The sequence below is a fragment of the Nipponia nippon genome, unplaced genomic scaffold (assembly GCF_047370975.1).
Source record: "Nipponia nippon isolate SJK-2023a ecotype South Korea unplaced genomic scaffold, ASM4737097v1 scaffold_7, whole genome shotgun sequence".
NCBI lineage: Eukaryota > Metazoa > Chordata > Aves > Pelecaniformes > Threskiornithidae > Nipponia > Nipponia nippon.
The window spans coordinates 13,806,712-13,830,434 of NW_028262391.1; the positions used below are offsets into that span (position 1 = coordinate 13,806,712).

Below are 23,723 nucleotides of genomic sequence, written 5' to 3' on the forward strand. Positions count from 1 at the left end.
TCCCTCTCTTCCAGCGTCTGAATTCCCAAAAGTTCCTAAATCTCCACCAAAAGTGCAGCATGTTGGCTCTGTCTGTCTAATCTGATGGCATAAAGATGTTTTCTTTCTTCAGCATTTCCAGAGAGTAGGGGTACTTAATTTTGTTTCCTCCCTATGGAGTTGTCTTAAGTGACATTGAGAGCTGGTTGTAGATAGCAATAGAGGAGGGTTTGATTAGCAGCTGGCATTTCAGTTTGGATGAAGGAGGTAGGGGACAACCAGGCCTCTCAGCTGGACCCCAGGGAAGAAAACTCACCACCTTCCCAGCTTCTTGCCCATTTCTGAAGGCCTTATGGCTTCTGAGGCAAGCTGCAGCCCTTTGAATGGACCATGCAGGGAAGAGCAGGCTTGCTCTGGATTTCCTTTGTCTCTTAGAGATGAGCCCAGCAGAGGGAAAGCATCGTACAAAGGCTTTTCAGATGCCAGCATTGAAAAGGAAGGGTTCAATATCCGCTGCTGGATTTTGAGTAGTGCAGTTCACACGTCCTGTTCTTGTTAATCTCTGCAATCTGTGCAATCGTAGGTGCTCTCTGCTTATGCTCGAAGCCCTTCTGCGTAATGCATATATTATAGACAGGTTTATGAGGGACATGTTTAAGCAAGCTTGGTGGCTTCTCTCCCCGCCCTTTTAGCACACCCTGATGGAGCAGATTTCCCTGTCATCTCATGAGCGCGCTCCTGACAGTATCACCATGCTCATTACCGCATCTGCCTGCCGAACTGAGATGCGTTGATGAAGTTCAGCTTTTTAACCGTCTCTTCTTCCTTTGTGATCTGACAGCACCCAGGAATATCAAATGCAGCCTTCGCCCCATTAATGAGAGCATCTAGTAAATGTCAGCTTTCGTGATTACCAGCTTATAAGTTGCATCCTGGAAAACCTAGAAACCCAGGGAAATCTAATTCTAGAGCGTGAGCGGCTCTGAGAGCTGAATGCCAGATACCTGAGCAGGCAGCAAGTGAAACTCTGGCAGTGTACATTTATCTCAAATTACAGGAAATTGTGCTCTGTCGTGGGAACAAAGGAGTCTGGGATTGTTTTCTGCCTATCAGTGCTGCTTTGAAAGTAGGAACTTTTGTTCAGATCATTTCTGAAAAGTGTACAAACCTGGCACTTAGTTTGGCTGGAGAGAGCTGGTGGAGCGATGTCCTGCTTTGACCTGCCTGCAGGAACAGGGTGAAGCAGTCAGGACTCTGGCAGCTGGCCTCTTCGCAGGTCGCCAGCAGAGCTTGCAAATCGGACTGCACCGGCGTGGTTGTCACACCGAACTGTCAGAGGTGTGTTCAGCGCAAATGTGCTTCAGCCACTGCTCGCCATCGCGAGTGCTTTCTCCACTCATTCTTAGAAATGAGTGTGTGTGCTGGCAGAATGAGGTCTTGGCAAAGGATCTTAGTGTTTTGGGAGTCAAAACTTGGGATTCCTAGCCTGCAAGCACCTACCTGATTCCTTGTGCTCATGGACATAGGCTATTCCAGTGACTTAAGTCAATGAGCTTGGCTGTCCTCTTCTGAGCCATCACATCCCAGGCTTGGAGAGCTTATGCAGCTGCCTGCAGGCAGGACAATGCTGCCATACAGATGCTTTTCTTAAGGAATCTTAATGAAATAAAAAAAAGAACATACCAGAATTAAAGGATCATTGGGTGGGCAGAGGAATAAACACAGACACTCAGAGTTAAAAAATTGTCTGTAGTGATGAAATAGTGTAAAATAACCAGAACCTCTGTGTGTGCTTTGTCTCAGCAGGATGAAGATGGTCGGTGCCCTGCTGGTTACGCTCTGGCTGTGCATGGTCACCCTCGGCAGCGGCTCGGGTAAGGCATGCGATAGGTCTGCCTGCTTATGGCGGGAAGAGCTGATCGGAGGCTGGAGAAAGAAAACTGGCTGTAGGGATTTTTAAGCATTTACAGTATTCCTGGATGAAATGGTCATGTGTAAAATACTTCAGCAAAATGCATGAACATGATGTTAGTTCTGTGTGGGTGTTGTTTAATGCTCATGTATAGAGGCTATGAGCATGGTGTAAATGAGTGCATTAGCAAATAGCAATAGGCACCACCTCGACCTAAAAGTGCTTTGCAAATTCAAGCTGCCCACTTGGTCAGTATTGTTATTCCCCTTCTGCGAGGGGTGAAACCAGGGCTCGGCATGTGGCACTGACTTGTCACTGAGTTGCAAGCAGGACCTGGGCTTGAACCTGAACTCTGCTATTCCTGGTTGGATCCGGAGGGGGCTGAGATTCCGGCTCTCGGATTCTGACTCATGCCTCAGCAACGCAAGGGGAGAGGGGAACTTCTCCAGTAAGAGGAGCTCTCATCCCCGTCTCACTGAGTCACTTTCCTGACAGGAAATTTGTTGTCATGCTCGCAGCTTCTCTGGCACACATTCAGCCCAGCTCTTGTGAAGAGGCAGATTGTGTGCGTCTCGGCTCTGGACTTCCTATTTGGGGGTGGAGGGAGACAGCATGATTTGCAGGAGGCGAGTGGAAAGGGGGAGGGAGGAAAGAACAGGCGCTGGCTTTATAGGCGGAAATGTTCAGAAATAAGGGCTGTGCAGGGGGATTGAGCAAGTCCCCCCATGAGCCCTTGCCCTTCTGCAGCGCTGGCAAACAAGTGGTTATAACACCCTGAGCAGATGAACAGCTCTTGTAGCACGGTCCAAGAGACAACGATAAATTATCGGGGCCAGATTCACAACATGCACCTCAGCAAGGTTCATCTCAGTGCAGAGCTCATTGCAGAGGCTGAAGGCTGGGAGGCTTTTCTCCTTGGGTTGCCCAAGGGCTGCAGGCATTCACAGTAGGGTGTAGTCTTCAGTAGGGGATGTCCCATTCTGGCTAACGGGGGCCTGGTGGAAGCAGTGAGCAATGGGGAAACAGCAAAGGGAAGGAGAGACCCAGCGGCATGGATTACTGCTGCTTGCTGGGAAAATCCCTGTTTTGTGTGTGCTTCTGGACGTGCTGTTCTGCTCTCCACCAACGCAATATCCTCCTCCTGCTGAGACAGCATTACAACACCCCACGTGCAGTCATCTTGGGCTTTTTCAGAAATGGAGGTAGGTGCAATTGAAGCAGGATTGCCCAGGAAATGTTAGAGCAACTCTAAAAGCTGCGACTGTCAGCTGGGAGCTGAGAAATGAACACCCTGGCATTTGGGTCACACAGGCTTGTGCCAATTGATCTGGCAGAACCCTCCATGCATTTCTGTGAGGTATTTAGTGCTTTTTAAATATTCCTCCTTTAGCAGAGGTTTTCTGTACAGGATGGTTAGAGCCCTTGCAGAGTGCTGCAAGAACATAAGTGTCAAAGGGCGATGCATGGGACACATGATCAGTTAAAATACCTTTCTTCTGCAAATCCACTGTAGCGTATGCGTTTAATTTTCTGCAGGTCTGTGGGCGACAGACCCACTCTTCAGTTCAGAGCTCCCTTTTTGTTCCATGGACATCATAAACGACTCTGGGCTGTCAAAATGTCTTTTGTTATTCATGACGGGCTTTTATGGCTGTTTGTACTTGGATGGAGGGGCAGCCGTCTGTGCAACCCTCTGTTACACTGCGGGGTTTCCTGGGACTGGCACCAAAAGGCAACTGGAGCTTGTTTCACCCTTGCGAAGTCATAAACACAGACCAGTGTGGGAGACCGGACATGCTCTGATAATGTTGCAGCATTTGGGTTTGCTTTTTCTTCTCGGAGCGGGGAGCGTAGGTGAGGGGAGAGGAGCAGAGGTTACCTGGAGTGAATGCAGAAGGGCTGTGCACAGTCTGCAGCTGCCCCAGTGGTCTTCTAACACCAAGCGAGGCCATGGAGATGGGTAGTTCTCACCGGGGAACCTAGCTCCTGGCATATTTAAGGTGTATAGCTTGGTAGGGATTTGTCATTTCAGCTGGATCTTTCTCTGTGCTTTGCTATAATGGTCGTGTATATGCTGTATTGTCAGGACCAGCTCTCTCTCTAGCCCAGGCTGGTCAGGGAAGGCTGGAGGCAGGGGCAGGAGTAGGAGTCCCGTTGGCGCTTGCTGCCACTTTTCCTGCCTGCCTCTGTGGTCCTTCCCGGGGGAGCAGTGTGTTCAGCAGCACTGACCAGACTGCCCCAAGCCAGGGGTAGCAGCTCTGCTGAGTCCTGAGCTCTCTGAGCTTACAGAGGGGATAAAGACCCAACACTTACTAAATTTCAGCTATAGAACACCAGCACTGCTCCTGCTATAATGCAGATGGCCTTTCCATCCAGTTCAGCCAGTATGGCTGACAGTCTCCCTGGCAGTGTGTCAGAAGGCTTCAGCGTTGTACTGCACCCTACTTCTTACTGGAGAGACAAACCTGCAAACTTTTTTTTTCTCCAGAAATTTTGCCAACAGCACTGTGGTTCTAAACATCCATTCTTTGGGCTCTGCTGTTTCTGCTTTGTATGGAAGCTGGTGCTGAAACAAAATCATTTGCTGAAAGGGAGCTGCAAGCTGGAAGAGGAAAGAAATGTGATCTGAGTAGTCTCAGACTCCAAGCCTTTTACTCTACACTGAATTTGTGCCTGAGTCTGCTACTCACTCATGCTGTATGCGTGGCCAAATCTCTTCTGGTCTTGAGAATATACATAATCTGCAGTGCCTGGGTTTGAATTCCGTTCTCATGACCTTTGGGACATTGTTTGCAATGGTACTCAGGGTCTCCTGCTTTCCTTTCTGTCCTTAAAATGGAAATAAGGCTTAGATCTCTGCACTTGTGCTGTAGGATGCTTAATGAACCCAGATGTTCTGATAGCCAGAGAAGGATAGCAAAACCCTATGAACCCAGTTTTGGTCTTATGATGATTTCTTTGGCACTACTGAAGTCATATAAATATATACTGGCTTAAGAGATGAAAAACCACGGACAAAGAACATAACAGCTAGTATGAATACGGAATAATGTTATCTTCTTGTTTCTAAATAAAGCTGGCCTATGTTAGATACCAACTTATTTAGAAGGTGCAGCTGTAGTTGTGCTCCTTCTTCCATTTTTCTCTCTCTGCTAACCAGGCTGCTCTCTCATTCTCCACAAGCTCCCAGCTTTCACAGAGCGAGGGCTGGGGAGAGGATCACAGTTAGGAGTATTGTCTTGGGGAATTAGAAAAGCAGAAGAATATTGCTGCCAGGAAAGGAGGCGCAGCCTCATGCTGATTATCTAAAGGACCAACCTAGTGTGAACAGGTAACTGCTGTGCATAAATAGTCCTTTGGTGTGAGGAAGCATCGTGTTTGCATAGGAAACTCCTCTGACAGCTCCCCTGGGGGCTATCAGATGGGCTGCATGGTAGGATGAGCCCAGGACTGGGGCCAGCTTCTGCCCAGAGTGACACCCCAGCAGGTGGGTGTCAGGCAGTGGCTGTAAGGCAGCCAGGAGCCTCTGTCCTGGGAGTTTTATTCTGGACTTTGCTGTTATTTCCTAGGTTCTGAGCATGTCTTTTACACTACCCCATACCAGCGGCTCTCAGGCACTGATTTTGTCCCCTCTGAAGGTGGCTGCAAAGTGCCAGACATCACCAGTGCTTCTGGATTCAGGCGGTGGCTGAAGCAGTGGAGGTCTGACCACAGCAAGCCAGAAACCGAGGTCCGGCTCCGGAGGTCGGAGCTGCTGCCTGCACCATCTCTCCCAAGTGCCCATCTGCACTGCGTGTCTCGTGCTTAGCAGAGAGGCAGAGTAGTTACTTATGGCCAGGGGAAATCTGCAGATTAATAAATTACCGTCTGTAAAACACTTTGAAGATGGAAAGCCCTGCGTAGCTCCTCAGGATTATTACTATATAGCTCTTATTCTACTGATGGGGTTCCAGTGGCCTTATTTTCCTTATGATTTGTGACAGCCCCAGAAGCTGAGAAGCTTATTTTAGTGTGTAAAGTCAAAAGAAAAATAGATTAAACTGCATTATTGTTTTCTAAAGAGACTAAATCCCTCCCCCATCATCTTCTCCTGGGATTTCCTGACTTCCTCCTACTCTTCCAATCTCAGCTTCTTGCTGTCCTAATTTAGGACCTGATTTTATAACCATCCATACCCGTCTGTGACTTACTGTGGTTGTAGAAGTTTATGGCACTTGGGGGCATAAAGTTATCCAACACCGAGGGTGTTGAAAGGTGCATAGCCCTGAAGTGGATGGAGATAAAACCTGCAGAGCAGAGCTGGCCTGGGTGCAGATGTGTAACCGCAGCCGCCAGCCTCCCTCCTCGCCAGCCAGAGTCGTGCCTGCTGAGGAGATAAGACCTTGCTTCTGCTTCTTGTCAGCGGAGGAAATAGGTTGTGAGAGGTGAGTTTTGTGCAGGTGTCAACGTGATGTGACCTGTCTGCGCAGAAGTGCGGAAGCGTATGGAAGAAAGCAGCCCATTTTGGGTGTGTTGCTGATGTGATATTAGACGGTCGCTTTTGCTCCTCTGTGTGCATCAAATAGGGTGTCAGGGGACATCGGGGACCTTTCTTCTACCTTCCTTATCCATCGCTTTCCCTCACTGCAGCCACACAGTTGTGCGCTCAGTCTCATACATTTTATTGCACACAAGTGACTTCTGCCAGGCTTGTAGACCCTTATGGTGCATTTTACTGCCTGCTGCGTTTTTTCAGTTCCTGTCCTCATCCGAGAACAACTGCTGCAGTGTTTTTTTTTTTTATACAGCCATTCCTGTGGATGTTTGTGGTGGGCAATGCAGAATTGTTAACTGTATTTTAAAGCAGGCAACAGAGACCCTGGCTAAGTACAATAACTAGCCTGCGTGAGTTTAACTAAGCAAGCCTGTGGTTGAGCCTGGACCTTGTCAAGGCCTAGTCTGATGTCCCAGGCACACAGAAGAGCCCCTGCCAGCGTGAGCACAGCTGTATGGTGGTGCTAATCAGGTAAACCTCCTTTTCATGCTACCTCTCCTACAGAGGATTTTGCAACGGGCCGTTCCGTTTCCTCTCTCTCTCCCCCCTCCTCCCATGCTGCTCTGCTTTGCTTCACGCAGCAATTTCCTCAATGAAGTGGGATGGAAAGTAGCTATTTGCTCCTTTTCTCCTTCAGGCTTTGAAGCAGTTCATACCCCTACCTTTATCTTTTTGATCTCAATTTTTAAAAAAACCCTCCAGGAAAACATGTCAAGCTTGCTAGAGAAAACGGAATACTTTTTTGTTTGGTTGGTTTTTTTGGCCCTGTTGCTAGAGGTAACCAGAATACTCTGTGCCATATACAGTAAACACAGCTTTACACACAGATAGAGAATGAAGGCATGGAGCTCAATGTGGGGGAGTTTTAAAAGACACAAACAACCACTACCCCTCCCCATGTTACAGGCTGTGCTTGATTAGATAAGGAAACTTGGAGTCAGGAGCTATGGGCTCCATTACAGAATCGTCATTTTCTGGATGTTGTGCCTTGGCTACTTCCTCTGAAGTTCTGGCTGTGCTGAAGTCAACAGAAGTTTACACAGTCAGCTTGTTTTTCGTGAAGTTGGCAGAGAGGCTGACTGTCACACCTATTTAAACTAGACTTTCAGGATTTAAAGTTAAACAGCCACAATGTATAAGTGCTTTTGGAAAAGATGAGCTGTTCTGCAACACAAAGTCCTTTTCCTTCTTCCTTTCTCAGCTGTCCTATCTGTTTAAATGATAAAAGTGATTGGGGGGGGAGAGAGAGAGACTTCATCCTTGTGTGCAGCATCCAGTGGAGCTGCTTCCGTGGGGGCATCGGAGCTCAGCGGCACCACAGGATGAATATGGTGAGACTCGGGAGAAGCGTAAAGCCACGTCGCCAGTGCCATTGCAGCTGAACTGCGCAGATGGGGCCGGGCTGCATGCTGTGCGTCGGAGCCGGTCACGGGGAGGTTTGTGCCAGGAACACTTCTATTTACTTGCTCTGTTGGAGAGGCTGTGGGAAGAAGGCAGTGAGCTTATGACAGGCCCTTTTGGATGTATTTTCACTGGAAGTCAGATTATAAATTCCTGCAGAGTTTGTGCAGCTTCCAGGCTGAGCCTCCAAGACAGCATTGAGCTGCAATGAGTTTTTGGGCATTCTCCGACTGCTATCGCTGCTGTAGAGATAGTGGGAGCAAATGGTGAGACCTAGCTGATCTTGGCTAGGGCTAACCCAAGTTCTCTGTCATTCCCACTGACTTCAGTGTGTTTGGGTCTGTGCCTCTTCTTGCTGTTCAGGGAAGGTGTTCTCATTTGTTTTGTTGCACGCTACCCTCCCTCCTCCTGATGGGATACAGACCGCATGGGAAAGGCTGCCCTGCCATGCTGCCTTATTGCTCAGCTGGTGAGCAAAGCACATGGCCAGGGAGCATGGTGCTGAGCGGTGGTCTTGTGCAGGACGCACGTGTGAAGGGAAAAACGCAGACGCGCAGAAGAGAAAAACGCAGACGCAGACGCGCAGAGTGGGTGCTCCTGGCACTGCCGTAAATGGAAAGCACGCCCACGCGTGGCTGCTGGCCACAGCTGGTACCTCCTGTGCTCGCGGTGCTGCTCCTCCATTCAGCCTGACTTCCTCTGCTTCCTTCTCACGGACTGCTGTGAGCTTGAAAGAGGGTGGGGGGAAAAAAATTTCTTTTAAGGTACTAATGACTAATTCTCACTTAATCGCTTTGCGTGACCAGCTTTTTCTGCCTTATTGATGCTGATTCTTGCATCAGGCTAACCACTGGCCTGGCCATGCTCCTTGGGTGAAGGCTGACTCACATCAGTTTTGCTTTAAGATAATGCAGCAGGGGTGGCTGAAGAAAGTAGGAAGCTGTTGAGATAGCACAGCCCAATCTGATGCTCATGCTGAAATGGTGTAGGGAAGAGGGGTCTGCCATGCCATTCAACTGGCAGCATTGATGACTTCATGTCCTGCTGCTGCTGCACAGTCCCAATCTGCATGCAAGGCAGGCCCCCTCCCAAAATTAGAGACGATTAAGAAGGGCGCATCAATTTGGCAAATGGCAGGGTAATTTGTGCTAGCATGATAGATGGCCTCTCATAAAAATGGCTCTTTATTATTTCTTCACAGAAATTTTAACTAGGGGAAGCCTTTGTTTGTAGCCCAGGGGGCTGGGGAGGGAAGGGGTGGAGGCGGTGTGGAGCTGATAGAGTTTTGGTGATTGAAATTTTTTTTTAAATGAAGGTACTTAAAATGACTGCATAGAAATGCCAAACCGTGGAGAAAATGGGACGGCATTTCTTGATGTGGCCTTGCTCTGATATTCTTTTTTGATCTACGGATTAAGCAGTTTGTCTCTTCTTGAAAAATCCAGATAATTGCACCAATTTCATCTCTGTTTTGGCTGTGTGGCTGCTTGTAATGGGTGCTGCAGATGTATCTCAGGAGCATTTCAGGTGTGTGTATTCAGAGCTCTGTTCCCAAGGGGGTAAATCAGTGCAATAAGTGAAAGGTTGGGAAAGGTTTCCAGAAATGTCTGTTTTCACCTTTATGCAGCTGAGCAGCAACATCATTTTTTTTTCCTCTCCTTTCATTTTCTACTTTGCATCTGGAGAAGCCACTTTCTTCAGCTTTGTTTGGCTTCTGAGGAGGAGTCCATTTTGGGATGCCTGGTGTTTAAGGGTGTTGTAGCACCAGATTCAGCAACATGACGGATCTGACTATTTCTGTAACAGAAGAGGTTTCTGTCCCTTGTACCAGTAGTAGATACCCCTGTGAACGTGGATTGCAGCATACAGTCCAAGCAAGAAAGACATTTGGAGTTAACTTTGCCAGTTCACCTAGTTCCCAGTGTGCATCAGGGAGGAGCAGTAGCACAGCAGCCTGCTCTTATCTTTATCTCAAGGCACATGAAATCAAGGTGGGCATCCTTAGCCTGACCTTTCTGTCTGCACTTTCTCTTCCAATGCTGTCTTTCCTTCTACCATGTAGCCTCCCTCCAGCCTGTATAATCCTCATCCCTTTTCCCAAGCAGGGCTGTGGAAACAGGACCATTTCTTGCCTTTTTCCTGCGTTGTCTGTCGCTGGTAGGTATTATGGGTCACAGACCGCCCTGCTGTGTGATTACAGAGCACCCAGCAGTAAGAAGGGTCAGTTCAGGCATCTGCAGTACACTTCATGAGTAATGAGAAAAAGATGGCTTCTTCCAAAAGTGTTTTACAGAGGTGTTCCTAGGAAGATGCATTTGTGGGATGGTGGATTTTTAGAGTTTTATTGTGTCCCTCAGTTATGTGTGTAGTGCTTCATTTGCTGCAGCATGGAAGGGACCATGGAGTGGCATCTAGCTCCCCCATCTCTTCACTGGTTTCCATTCGTTAGTGAACCTCTGAAGTCGGTGCATGAATGCTGATCCCACTCGATTTAATCAGGAGCTGCTCTTAACTCCAATGGCTGTTTTGTGCAGGAAACACTTCAAGAGAGAAGAAACTCACTTCCTAGGCTTAGCCAGTGAAAACAAGCCTGAGTTGCTGCAAATGGGCACAGCACCGTAGAAATTAGTGCTGTTTCTCACAATTAGAACTGGGTCCTTGCATCTTCTTTCTGCAATGCGCCGTCAAATATTGTTACTGGAGTCAGGATATATCAATGTGTGTGTGTATATATATATTTTTTTTTTTTTTCCATAGTGGGAACTGCTTTATGCCAGTGAGATTCAGTGTGAAGTCATGCCATTTTTTTCAGGCTACCTCCAGTTTAGACTGACATTCAAGTAGCTGCATGCTGATGTTAGCAGCAAATCGGCTCTGAATATCCAATAAAAGTTAAAATAGTGGAAGGGGTATGGAATGTTTCAGGGAGCTGTTGGATGAAAATAAAATTATAGCGATAATAATGCAAGCATCCCCTCTGCCTTACACGCGTGTAGGGAGTGGAGCCGGCTGCCTGGGCTTGACCCATCCGCTGGGGTCTGCTGCAAAAGTGCCACCACGGCAAAGGGTGTTGTTGGCACAGGGAGAAAGCCACATCATAGCCGAGTGGGAAGAGGCTCACAGAGGTGTGTGCGAGGGATGCCCTGCAGTCCCCTCACATGCCATGTCAGGCACAGCCCAGCTACCTCAGGCATAAAACACCGCAAAAAATTGAAATAGCAGTACTACTGTCAGCATGGCACAGGGAGGAGGGAAGTTGTGCGAAGCACCGCAACTTCTGCCCTCGTGTTTTATGCATGAAGGCGGTCTCACTGCAACCTGTGGTGTTTCTGCCATCTCTGCTGTGAGCAATGGGTTGTGGCTTTACTCCCTGAGCCCTCAGAGCCATGCTGGGCTGGCTTTGCCCTGGCAGCCAGGAGAAGTCCTTGCCGGCAGGGTGGCAAGCACAGCCTGCTGGTGTAGCTGCTTGTTACCAGCACGGTTATGTGCTCTGTTTGGGCTTCAGCTCAGCACGCAGCACCCCAAGGCAGGACGCACGTGGGGAGCCTTAGTACTAGCTGTTTGGTGGGATAGTGTTCCTGAAGTCAGGCAAATTAGCCAGCTGTGAGATAAAATCTCCAGGTACAGGTCTTATAGTAAAGAATAGTAACAGACGCTTCTTCCCCAGCCAAGAAGACAAGGCTCATACATTGCTTTTGAGTAATCTAGGAAGCAAAAAAAAATAGTTGTATTTATTTTCAATAACTCATTCAGGTAGAACGGGTAAGTAGTTTTACAGTGCTGATTTATGGGCTGTTGCAAAATGCAAGAGCTGTTCATGATCGCAAATTTCATTGATCTTGACTCCGAGAATTTCAATACTGTAATATTTTATATAGTTTTCTTCCTCTCCAGTCCTGCCATTTGAAGTAATAAGGACAATTTGCCTTTATGCAGCCCAAGAGGAGACAGCGAAGTCAGGTGCTGGGAAGAGAACCTGGATGTCCTGATTTACAGACCCAGATCTGCTCCCTTTCAGAGGGAAAGCCTTTCTTCATAAAAATAAATTTCCTGCCTTCATGAACAATAATCACTACTTTATCATGCAATTAGCAGGCAGTCTCTGGCAGGCTCATTTGTCTCATTTACCACTCTATGGAAACTTCACCATGCCTAATCCAGTAGTTTGACCTCACCAGAATAAAGCAGCGTACTGGTTCCAGTTGGCCTTGACCATAGTGGTGACTATCCACCTTCCCATGGTATAAGACTTCCAATAGTGATTTGGTCTTTCAAAATGAGCCTTGGTGCTGGCTGTGGTAGCAACCATACTGGATGATGCTGTGCAGTTTTGGAAGACATATCTATATGTTTCTTAGATGGCGAGTGATAGCACTCTCCAGCCATTTGGGTTTGGGGTTCCTACTAGCAAATACTTGTACTCTGGGTAGCTTCACTGTCTCTTCCTAGCCCAATTCACTCTCTTCCTTCAGAAGTAGCACTCTATCATATAAGTGTTTGGCATACCACGGGAGGAGCAGTGCAGTTTGCATTTACGTTTATGTGTAAACCGCCAGGAAACATTTCTATTCTTACTGGCCCAGATTCCTCCTCACTGTGACTAACCATTGCTGAGCCACAGGAGTTAGCATTGCTGCCTTTAAGCGTTCTGGGCCCGTCTTCTCAAAGGTTTATCTCTTTGCTTTTTTTAATTAAGTATGAATTTGGGGCCAAGTTACATCCCACTGTCTCTTTAAGGAAGATAAAATGCCAGAAATCCTGCTTCGGGCCTGTGAAGTCAGTTCAGAAGAACTGGGCTCAAAGAGCATATTGTATTCTGCTTTTCCTCTCCGTCCGAGTTCTTCTAATATCTGCAAACCGGAGAGGCTTTGCAGTGTTGCCTTTGGTGTGCCTGTGATATGCTGAGACACCGCTCCCGGGGACTGCTGCAGGCAGCACACCCCTCTCCTGTTTTACTCATTTTGGGCTCTCAGACGTCAGGCTGCCCTAGCTAATGCCTCCTGGCAGCTACAAGAGATGCGCTGGGAAGCGTGCCGTGCCACGCTCTGCCTCGTCAGCGCGGGGAGATGGGAGGTGCAGTGACAGCAGCTTCTCCGTGTGTCTCCAGCTGGCGCTGGCAGCGTAGGTTGCTCTCAGGTTTGCTGACACCCTGGTACCATGCTTTGCTTGCATCGAGTACCTTTGTGACTGGGCATCCTGATGGGTAGGAGGAATGGAGTGGAAAGGAGCACTTGGAAGAGAAATAGGTTTTGACAGTGCTGTTTGTCCTGAAACTATTCACTAATGACAAGAATAAATAAATAAAAAAAAAAAGGCACTGCACAGCTTTTTCTCATGCTGCCCAGTTTCTATGTCAGCCTGAGTCTGCCGTGAGCCATGCTGAGCCTGTTGAACTGTGCTTGGGGATTGCCCCTGGGGGCTGCCTGGGGATCCCCAAGAGAACCTGCTGCAACCTCGTCCATACTGCCTCTTCTGCCCCCAGCCTCCCTTCCCAAACTTCACTATAAACAGTTGCTACATGTCACTTATTAGCGCTTGTACTCTGTGTTATCATGGCGTACACAGGCGTCGCATGAATCCATCACAAGAAAGACAGACTTCGCTCCCAGGACCCACAGTCCAGCTGCTTCTGGCAGGAGCAATGGCCCATAGCTCTAAGGGAGGGTTGATGTTTGCATTATTTTTTTTTTCTCTTTTATATCACCACCTCTACTTCCATTTTCCCTGTCACTGTGTGTGGATGCACACACACCTCTAGCATTGTTTTCATCCAAATTTTATCTTCCCACACAAGATTTTTAGGGTTGAATTTTCTTGGAACTCTCTAGGAAGCCTGGTGTTATGCAGGAATATCCTATCCTATTGTCCTGATGGGGGATAAATAGCTTGGAAGAAATGCAGGAGGTGTACAAGTGAAAGTAGAGGTTTGCAGGTTCTCTAGAAATGAACACAGTATTCTTGCTCTGCTTTATAAAAGCCCAGTTTGCTTCCACTGAAAACACTACATTTTTGCCTCTGATTTTAATGGGACAGGACCAAGGGCTGTGGGGATCATGGGCAGAACTGTTTTTCTCCTGCAGACTTGCAAGCTAAGGTACCTTGTTCTTCCTGGCTGCAGAACGCTGCGATGACTGGGGTGTGGACACCATGAAGCAGATCCAGATTTATGATGGGGAGCCTGCCAAGATCAAATGCCCACTTTTCGAGACCTTCTTGAAGTACAACTACAGCACAGCCCATTCTGCTGGCTTAACCCTGATCTGGTACAGGATTGGGCAGGACCGGGATCTGGAGGAGCCCATTAATTTTCGTCTCCCGGACAATCACATCAGTAAGGAGAAAGACACCCTTTGGTTCTGGCCTGCTCTTCAAAATGACACTGGGAATTACACTTGCATGCTCAGGTAGGTTGTGTGGTGCAGCTTCTGTATGTTTTCAGTGTAATCAAAGGACTTTCATAGAAGCGGGAAAATTATGCTGTTAGCACCAGATCTTTCTTTAGGGAGAAGACCATTTACATAAGCCTTAATGGGAGAAGAATGTTACAATTATAAGACCGCTCAGTGCTGAGCCAATTTACATTGTAATAATGCTTGGAGCCTCGCAAACATTAATGAGCATGCTTCTCCTTGCTAGCTGCAAGTGTCCATGAAAATATTATTGCTGAGCCCATGGCAAAATCCACAGGCACTCACCATTAAGAAGTGATCTGTATGTCTAGAGTAAAAATAGCTTCAGATGCAGGGGTAATGTTTTGACTGCATGCTAATTTGGCAAAGATTCATGAGATTCAGACTTCTAGGAAATTAAAAGTGTCTCTAAGTGTGGTACAAAATGAACATAGCATCTGCTATGCACTGAGCTCTCTTTGATCTTCCTCACGTTGTCTCTTGTTCATCGTGTCTTTGACCCTGTTACCTGCTTTACCAGCAGGGGAGTGGATGTTGCTTGTTAGTCATCTTTATAGGCTTCTCTGAGCTAGTATGGCCATCTCTGATGGTGTTTTCTTTCCCATTTATAAATGAGTCAACTAAGGCTGTATATACCTCATCAGCGCTATGGTGCTCATTATTGCAGGTGTGATTTTTATTTCATTCTGCTGCTATAGGAGTAAACAAGTTTTAACTAATTAGCCCTGTCTTCCTCTGTCCTTAGAAATACAACCTACTGTAGCAAAGTTGCATTTCCCTTGGAGGTTGTTCCGAAAGACCAACACTCTTGTGTGAGCCATTCAATAAAACCCATTGAGGAGATGTTCTACTTGGAGCATGCCAATGAGAAGATCATATGTCCTGATATTGATGGGTTTTACCCTGCTAGTGTAACACCAACTGTCAAGTGGTACTTGGTAAGAAAGACTTATTTGGGCAGTGGAGGAATGCAGTGTTGTATCTGAAAAAGCAATGGTTGGCATGAGAATCATGGAGTTATGTTTCAGAGTCTCCCCAGGGATGAAGCTGTTAATGAAGCTTTACTAATTTTAAGAGCTTTGTTTCCATTGAGTTCAAGGGTAAAACTGCTCTTGGGAGGGAACTGAGAGCTCACACTGAAACTTTTTTGACCAGCATGCACAAGTGGAGAATACTATAGAAGAAGGGATTTAGGAATCTCAGTTCAGCTGCAGGCAGGTATACCTGATCTGCTGTGTGAGCCAGTCACTATCCCTGTAAAGGAAACTGTAATTCATATTCTCTCTTCTGTAAAAACAAACAAAAAACAAAACAAAGAAAACCCACCTGCTAATGAAAATAGCATCCTTTCCAAAACTCTTTGAGGTCAGGGTATGAAGTTGTACATCAGGCCTCTGCAAGGACCATGGGTGCCCTGTTTGACACAATTAAGCAAACCTCTTTTCTGAAGATGGAGACATCCCTACCCCACCCTCCAACCTGCTCTGATAATTAGGCTGTCTTCAGCCATCCTCAGGCTCTTGCCTACAGAATTCCTGCTCAATTTTATTAAATTTTGACCTCAGTGTTTTTCTCTAGGCGGATGCCTTTAGTCAAGAGAGAATAAGAATTCTCACGGGATGTGCAGCCAGAGGGTTATGGGACTGAATTGTCTAACTGCTTATAAAGTGCTTTTGGATTTCTAGATAGAAGGTTCTGTATGAGTGAATTTAATAATAAAGTTGGCAACAAATATACCTGCTGATTTAAAAAACAAACAACAAACAAACAAAAAAACCCACCCCAAAAGAAAAAAAATATCTCTCAAACCCTTCAGGAAAAACTTACTTTTGTATCCAAGAGGAGCAGTTTCAATCCAGTAGTTGAAATGCTTTACTTGTGCCATTCATTGAAATTCACGTCTCAACAATCAATTAGCAGAATGAAGCAAAAAGCCCCATGGAAGTAATTTTTCAGGCAGCAAGTCATCCCATGCCTAATAAAAATCATTAAAACTGGTATATGACCCCTGTCTTAAACTGCCCCATTAGGATGTATCTGATTTGGAAATGTACCATTCAGAAATAATCTCTTAGAAAATGTGCACATCTTTGGGTTTTATGACAATCAAGATGTCATCTGCATAACCCCTTTCTGAAAAGGGATCTCTAGCTTGGTACTTGGCAGAGGTTTCCTGTCTCGCCTGACAGAAAGAGAAGAGTTATTAAGGTTTCTGTACTACAGATTCTCATTTGCCAGTTGCCAATTTTGGGGCCTCATCCTCAGCTGAAGTCAGTGAAGGTAGCTTGATTAGTCCCGAAAGAGTTAGACACACTGACATCAACGGGGGACATGTCCTTTAGTCTTAGTATCCATTTATGAATACATCAGCATTTTCTTCCCATCTCTCTTTACTTTCACTCTTCACTCTGCTGAGGCGCTCGCCTTGATTGCAAATGTACTTCTGGATCAGAGATCTCTCCTATAAACTTGTCTGTATTTAAGGTAGGATAAAACTGTTAGGGTCATCTGTTTCATCACCTCATTTTCAAGGTGAACATACCAGTTTGTATTCCAACATGCTCAAAGTTCATGGTATTTAGGTCTGACCTACATCATAATTCCAAGTATCATATTCATAGTTTACAAACAGATCTTTGTAGTAGCATTTAAACCAATATCTTTACTTTTGAATCCCAAAACTCAAGTGTTTTTCTGCCTGACTCCAGAACTGCAACTCGGTGGATGGCTTCTATGAGCGATACCCCCAAGGGCCCAGGCTTGTCATTGGCATTGTCCGCAGTGCATATAAAGGGAATTACACTTGTATTGTGACATTCAAGGACCATGGAAGAACCTATAATCTCACCAGAACCATAAAGATGAAGGTGGTGGGTAAGAATGACTTTAAAATGTGTAAAATGCAGGTGGATAACTGCAGAAGTGGTGAAAACAGCTAGAAGAGTCTGTCACAGGATCCATTTGTGGTTGTGCTCAATCTGCATTACCCAACTGACTTGGTATGCTTTTGCTTGCTGGGGTCAGCCTCGTGTGACTGCTCCAGGTTGCACTGGAGGTCCTACCCGCTACCACATCAAATGCCCCAAACAACAGAGAGGGTGGCCAGGCTTAGGCTGGTGAGGTACAGCCCATGAGATGGCCAGGGGTACCCTCTGCTGGCATGTGAATGCATAACCCTGGCAGTCTTGCTCATTTTTGTCTCCAGTGCCCTTTGCTCATCATTATTTGTGGGATTGTCCCATTGTAGCCAACTTACCTTGGTCGTCTTGCAATCTCAAAGCCTTGTGGGCTGAGCTTGAGACTGTTAATTGGCCAGGCAGGGCTCCAGTTACCCAGCCCAGTGCTTGGACAGGTCCATCCCAGGCACAAGGGCTCAGCCTGCCTGCCAGGGAATTGTAGAGAGAGCTTAAAAACCTAGTGAACAGTAGAGCACATGCGGAGTCCCATGGCAACTGCTGCTTTGACAGCTGAATTAAATACTTGCAACAAGAAATTATGTTTGTATTTTGTTTTCTAGAAGCAGCAATAAAAAAAAAAAATTAGTACAGGTTGTGCCTTGTGGGAGATGAGAGGGGTATGGAGCTCTTCTGATGCGAGAGGCCCAAAAATTTGTATCTAGACTTACCTAAACTTTGGAGGAGCCTCAGAATCTGGGTCTGGCCCTGAGTGGGAACTAGGATTAGATTTCTCTTTGCATGGAACTCTGCAGCAGGATTGTATCACAAGTTAGACTGGGGCACGTGCAGCGGGGCACGTGCAGCGGGGCACAAGGGCATCATGAGTGAGGCTGCAAGGACCCCAGGTACTTATGAAGTCCCGGTCCCCGTCGGGGGCTCTCTGTTCTCTCCCGCAGGATCTCCGAACAAGGCCTTGCCACCACAATTCACCTCTCCAAATGAGAAGGTTGTCTACGAACTGGAAGCAGGTAAATTGCAACGCTTGCTGCCTGCTGTCGCTGCCCTGGCAGCCTGCCTGCTGGGACAGGGAGACCCAGCCAGGCACAGAAGCTCTCCCATTGCAGTGCATCCCTGGTGCTTTCCCTGGCAGAGCACATGAGCTGCCACAAGTTGCCTGGCAGACAGTGAAGGGTGCCAGTTCTTGATGCCAGAATAGGAGAGCACAGCTTTAAAAGTTTATTTTTGCAAGCACAAGTAAAGATAGATATTCAGGCACAGAGATGCAGAACTGCAGCTGCAGACGAAATGGGGACCCTCAGATACTTAGAGAAATTCCTGTAGGACCTTGTCTCAGCCCTGTCCCTGGCTGTGGTTTGCTCCAGCCCTCCCTCATTCAGCCCCTCAGTGGCTTCAGCCTTCTGGCCACTTCTTGCTCATCTCCTCTCCCTTTTTGGCTGATTACTTCCTAGTTAATGACAGCTCTCCTTTTGCTGGCCTCACAGCATTGTGTAACGGGGTTCCACGCCCCTTCCCCCACCCCATCTGTTCAGACTGATAGCTCTTTGGAGCAACTCCCTATATTGAATGGATCATGTCCCATTACATTACTACAATAACTGTGGCGCCAATGATGATGATTAGCAGCAGGGTCTTCACTTTAAAGCACAGCTTTTTTGGCTCAGAAGGTCGGACTTCTTCCACAGTCACTTTATAAGATAAAATCACTTACGGGCTGATCACAAAGATATTCACACTCCCAAGCCTGATCTTGAGGGGAAGTTAAATGCCTGAACAAGTGTTCCCACACCAAAATGTTTTTGTGGAGCTGGATCCTTCACTTTATGACATCTGTCCCCTGTGCAGTGGGGATGAGCAACACTGCCCAGCTTTCCAAGGAAGTGGTTGGCATGGAGCATCTCCCTTTGGGTGGGTCACTTGGTGCAGTCAAGGAATTTGTAACACATTTGAGAAGGCAGGATATTTTTTCCTATTTATTTGTCTGTCATAAATCAACATGTCTGGGGTGTTAAACTGTTATCAGATGTCTGAAGGTGGATGCTGACCTCATTCCCTCCTGAAGGGAGGCAGAGCTCAGGCTGGTAGGATCACTTGAAAGCACAAAAGTCAGGGTGATGCTGTTCCTGCTTTGCAATACCTCACTCTGCTCCTTTCTTCCCAGGAGATGACCTTGTTCTGCCCTGTGAGGTCTTCTTCACCTTCCTGAAGGACTCCCGGACTGAGGTGTGGTGGACCATAGATGGGAAAAACACAGATGACATCATGGACTCCAAGATAAAAGTCACACAAAGGTAACATAGTAATGTGAACCTTCATTTTTATCTAACCCTCTCTTGGGTCCTGCAGAGGGGTGTGGGTGCAGACATGCGACAGTCCCATTTTCACTTGCAAGGGAGTGTGGAGTCCCCCACTTTCCTGTTAATCACAAACCCCTGTGTCTGCACTGTGCTGTGATGAGCACCAGGACCTCCAGGGAGGAGGCCTCCAGACCTGGACAGTGTCTTGTCTTAAAGAAGGATTTGAGGGAGCTTTGTTTACCAGTTCACATCATCACTTGTTCACTGTGATGCCAACAGCTGCTGCTATTATGGGACTTCTAAAACAGGGGCAGACACAATTTTATTTAGAGGAAGGTTCCTGAATAGCATAAGTGATAAAAATGTTTCAAAAAACAGAGGCTGAAAACAAAAATGTAGTAATATACATAGTATTGATTAGGAGGAATAGAGATTCAGTTACACGAAGAACCCAAATGAGGTTCAGAGTCCTGTTTGCTGGGTGCTGAATTACATGTGGAAGGCAGTCACTGCCCCAATCGGTTTGCAAATCTACGTAGAAAAAGGAAAGGCAAAAGGAAATATTATTATCCCCATTTTGCACATGATCAATTCAGGCAGAGAGAGACAAAGTGACTCATCCAGGATTGCACAGGGAATGTGACATGGGCTCTGAATCCTGAGCTCATGAGATCTTGTTGCTTTGTAGGCAAGAACTTCCTTTATCTCTAAAATGCAATGTGACACATCTGCAATGAGAAAATATGAGTGGGAAAATAAATATTAAAGAAAATCAGGTAAAGGAACAGCTGCAGCTGTATTAAAATCTGAAGTATGTATTGATTTATAAATATCAGTTTAGGTGTTTTGGTTTTTTTTTTAAAGAGTTGGGCTATATCAGGGAAAGGAGTATTTGTCACTAAGAACTTGCTGCAGTTTCACATATGTAATGCTCTAGTTTTTCTCTTACAGTGAAATTACTAGAGATTTTGAAGACAAAACTGTCATAAGGACTCTAACAGTTGCAAAAGCCACACCAGAGGACTTGAAACGGAATTATACTTGCTATGCCAGAAACGCCAAAGGCGAGGACCATAGCCAGGCCGTAGTGCGCATGAAAGGTAAAATACCTGCAGAGCATGGGTGTGAAATGAGGCATGCTCAGAGAGGGCTGTCGGTACTGCCTTGAGCCTTGCCCTGCAAAACAGTAGGGGAACAAATAATTCCATCAGGCCTTGCCCCAACACATGCTGTTCTGTATGCACTGCTGTATTATTGCTGTCATATTGCACCACTTCTTGGAGGCAGGGAGCAAAGGACATGTGTCACATATACTCTACCACAGTCAAATGCCTGGGGAGAGAGAGGAGTGGATAGACCTCTCATTCCATCCATGTACCACAGTTGAAGCAGACCTGAGGGGACAGGCTGCTTGAAATGATTTCAGGTTACTTGATTGCGTGAGAGTTTTGCGTGACGCAACAGCTACTAGTTGGCATCCTCCAGAAGGCAGGCTGCACTCGTTGACACTGCTCAGGGAGTGAGGCAGTCTAACCACAATGCTCTGTGGTTTTACTCCTTGCTGTGATGATGCTCTAGTCTAGATACAGCCATCTCAGCATGGATGGTATGGACTGATCCAGCTCTCTTCAGTGTGGGTTTTTTCCTACATCTTCCTTTCATCAAAGATTTTGTTCCTGTTTCCCAGACCCACCTCAGTCATAAGAACTGAGCCTTCACTGTAGGTATGTGAGGTTTCCTGATTAAGGTGGATATTTCCGCCTCCTTATCAACCTCATCTAGAGCTTCAACACCGGCTTGCTGTATGTTGGACCTCCCCTCTCCCATAAGGGATGCTACCCTGTCTTGTGTAGCTCATGCCAGACACCTTCTTCCCCCTACTCTGCCCTATTAGCATGGGAAGGCTCACAGAGCCTCCTTCCTTTTTGTCCTTCCTTTTTAGTCCCATTCTTTTGAGACAAACCTTTTCTGGATCATTAGGAAGGAACAATAGACCAAACATACAACTGAGAAAGACTGAAACCATCTGCCAGTGTGTTCATCCTACATATATAATTCTTCTGGGATGATAATGTTTGTACATGTAGCAGAAGCAAATCTAAAAATCTTCAGATTCTTTCTCTATACAGCAGTGCCTAAATGCTGTTTTCTAGTGGACTGATCTGTACTACCGTCTCTCTTTCTCCCCCGTCTGCTCCTGGGCAGTTGAGTGGGTTTGCTCTGAGCAGACCTGGTTATTCACCACCCCTCCTTTCTGCTCTGTGCCACGACAAAATCCAAGAACCATCCCTGACCACTGCTGGCAGAGCAACCTTAAGCTAAGCTCGCTGCAGACCATCCCACTGCGCATAGGAATATCAAGCATGCCAGAACCTAACCCCTCAGCACTTGTCTTCCAGTTTTTAGGAAGTAGCTATGTATGTTGGCTCCAACTGATTCATTACATTAGATTATATATGTTTCCTGCTTTTTCTGGATGATTTCCCTCTCCTTCTCAGGTACTTACTGCTGCTCACCTAATGAAAGTTGTTACATTCCTTAAATTTTCTTTTTTGTAGTTCAGTTTCTAATAAAACATTAAATCTTGGAATTTGGTGATGTTTCCACTCATTGCTGTTCTTTTATCATACAGTTTGCCGGTGTGCATGTCAGCTGCCACCTGAATTGCCATAAAAATGGAGTTGCCCAGGGATACAGTTAGAAGAGTTATTTTTCTGTCCTTAATAGAAACAAGCAGCAGTGGTGTGACAGACATTGTATGAGTTGGAGGGGGACCTGTGATGTTCTGGCTTGATGTCCACAGGTTGTTGTATTTGTTTGCAAGCATTTCAGCTTTTCTGTAATGAACTCTGATTCTTCTTTCCTGGTAGAAAACAATCAGGCCATGGCTAGTAATATCTTTGCTGTCAATCTGGGACAAGCCACAAGAACTCTGTGTATTTGATGGGGAGGGAAAATGGTGGCCATTGCCTTTGCTGCAGGTGAGCTTTGGCTGGCTCTCCTAGAAGTAGAGTGCTGTTGTGTTGCCCCAAGAGTTTGCATATGCTGCTGAGATGGTCATGTTCATGAGCTGACTTTGGACTGTGCAGGTGGTTTCCATCAACAGGTCGTTCTGCCATCTGCCTGCTCCTATGTGACACAAGCTTGTTCCTGCTTAGCTGAAGGCCCAACCTGTTCTGTAAACCAGACCTGCTCTTTCTTTTCGAACCCAGTTGTAGCACCGAAGTATACCGTGGAGCTGGCCTGTGGACTGGGGGCAACCATCCTGCTTGTTGTGGTGCTGATAGTCGTCTATCACGTTTATTGGCTTGAAATGGTCCTCTTCTATCGGGCTCATTTTGGAACAGATGAAACCATTCTTGGTAAGGAGTTAAAGGGCTTACATTTATTTTATCCTGCTGCAGGCCAGACCCTTTGTTTTCTTACAGGAATTTTCATATAAGCTATTTTTAACCCTCTTCACAGCATGATGACATTTTGACGTTCCATTTCTATACCTGCATTCAGTTGTGTGGGTCATTTTAGAGCAAGAGGAGTCAGGCTTGGGTCAGGGGAAAGAAGAGAAAAGAAAGAAGTCCTCTGTATTCTCTGCAGAGGTGAAGCATGGATGTGTCAGGCTCCCTGGGGTGCTACCCTGCTGATGGCTAGCTGTTTCATCTGATCTAGATGGTCAAGATAAGTCACCAAGTTTCAGTAAGTCCCTGATTTCTCTGGTGACTATGTAAGGATTCACAAATCCAGGATGATTTGCTTTAAAATGTGGGAAGGCATCCAAAAGGATGGATCTGGAAATCACCCTTCTGTCCTCAGTTCTTCCTCAGCTTCCTGGTGCTACTGGGAGTTCACCTCTTGGGACTCTGAACTGAGATTTCTTCCTCTCTAGGATGAGGAGGGTGTTTGAGCCCTCACAGCTTGTGGTGTGAACCTGCCAAGGGGGTGCGGCGGCTCTCAGAGGGTGTAGGCAGGGTGCAAGTCTCTGTCTGGTGGGACTGCTCATGTGGATAGACAGCAATGAGAGGAAGCAGTGTCAGAGATATCAAAAGACAAAAGGACCCTGGACAGAACGGGTTGGTCATCTTGCTGTGGTCTCGTGCCTTCAGCGACCCAGCAGTGTCTGGGTACCTGCACATTCAGGCTGGATAGTCAAAGAGGCAGCGCTGCTGTCTTGTAATTATGGAAATCAATGTGTCTTAATCTGCGGTGCTAGGGCTCAAAGTGAGCCTTCATACCTGCTTTTCCCGTGAAGCAAGTCAAAGGCTCAGCATGTGCAGTATC

The 23,723-nt window shown here is 46.6% G+C and overlaps 1 protein-coding gene across 11 annotated transcripts in view; it reads left to right on the top strand.

Moving 5' to 3' along the window:
• The window catches only part of IL1RAP (interleukin 1 receptor accessory protein), a 49,034-nt gene that overhangs the window by 14,668 nt on the left and 10,643 nt on the right, over positions 1 to 23,723 (top strand). For 5 of the 11 annotated variants that reach the window (XM_087740149.1, XM_087740160.1, XM_087740153.1 and 2 more), the window contains 8 exons: positions 1,786 to 1,853; positions 13,945 to 14,230; positions 14,982 to 15,174; positions 16,945 to 17,110; positions 18,090 to 18,161; positions 19,313 to 19,442; positions 20,400 to 20,548; positions 22,661 to 22,810. In XM_087740149.1, coding sequence (XP_087596275.1) covers positions 1,786 to 1,853; positions 13,945 to 14,230; positions 14,982 to 15,174; positions 16,945 to 17,110; positions 18,090 to 18,161; positions 19,313 to 19,442; positions 20,400 to 20,548; positions 22,661 to 22,810 — 1,214 coding nt within the window. Of the gene's footprint in view, positions 1 to 1,782; positions 1,854 to 13,944; positions 14,231 to 14,981; positions 15,175 to 16,944; positions 17,111 to 18,089; positions 18,162 to 19,312; positions 19,443 to 20,399; positions 20,549 to 22,660; positions 22,811 to 23,723 lie in introns of all 11 variants that reach the window. The other 6 variants (XM_087740156.1, XM_087740150.1, XM_087740151.1 and 3 more) reach the window with 2 other exon arrangements.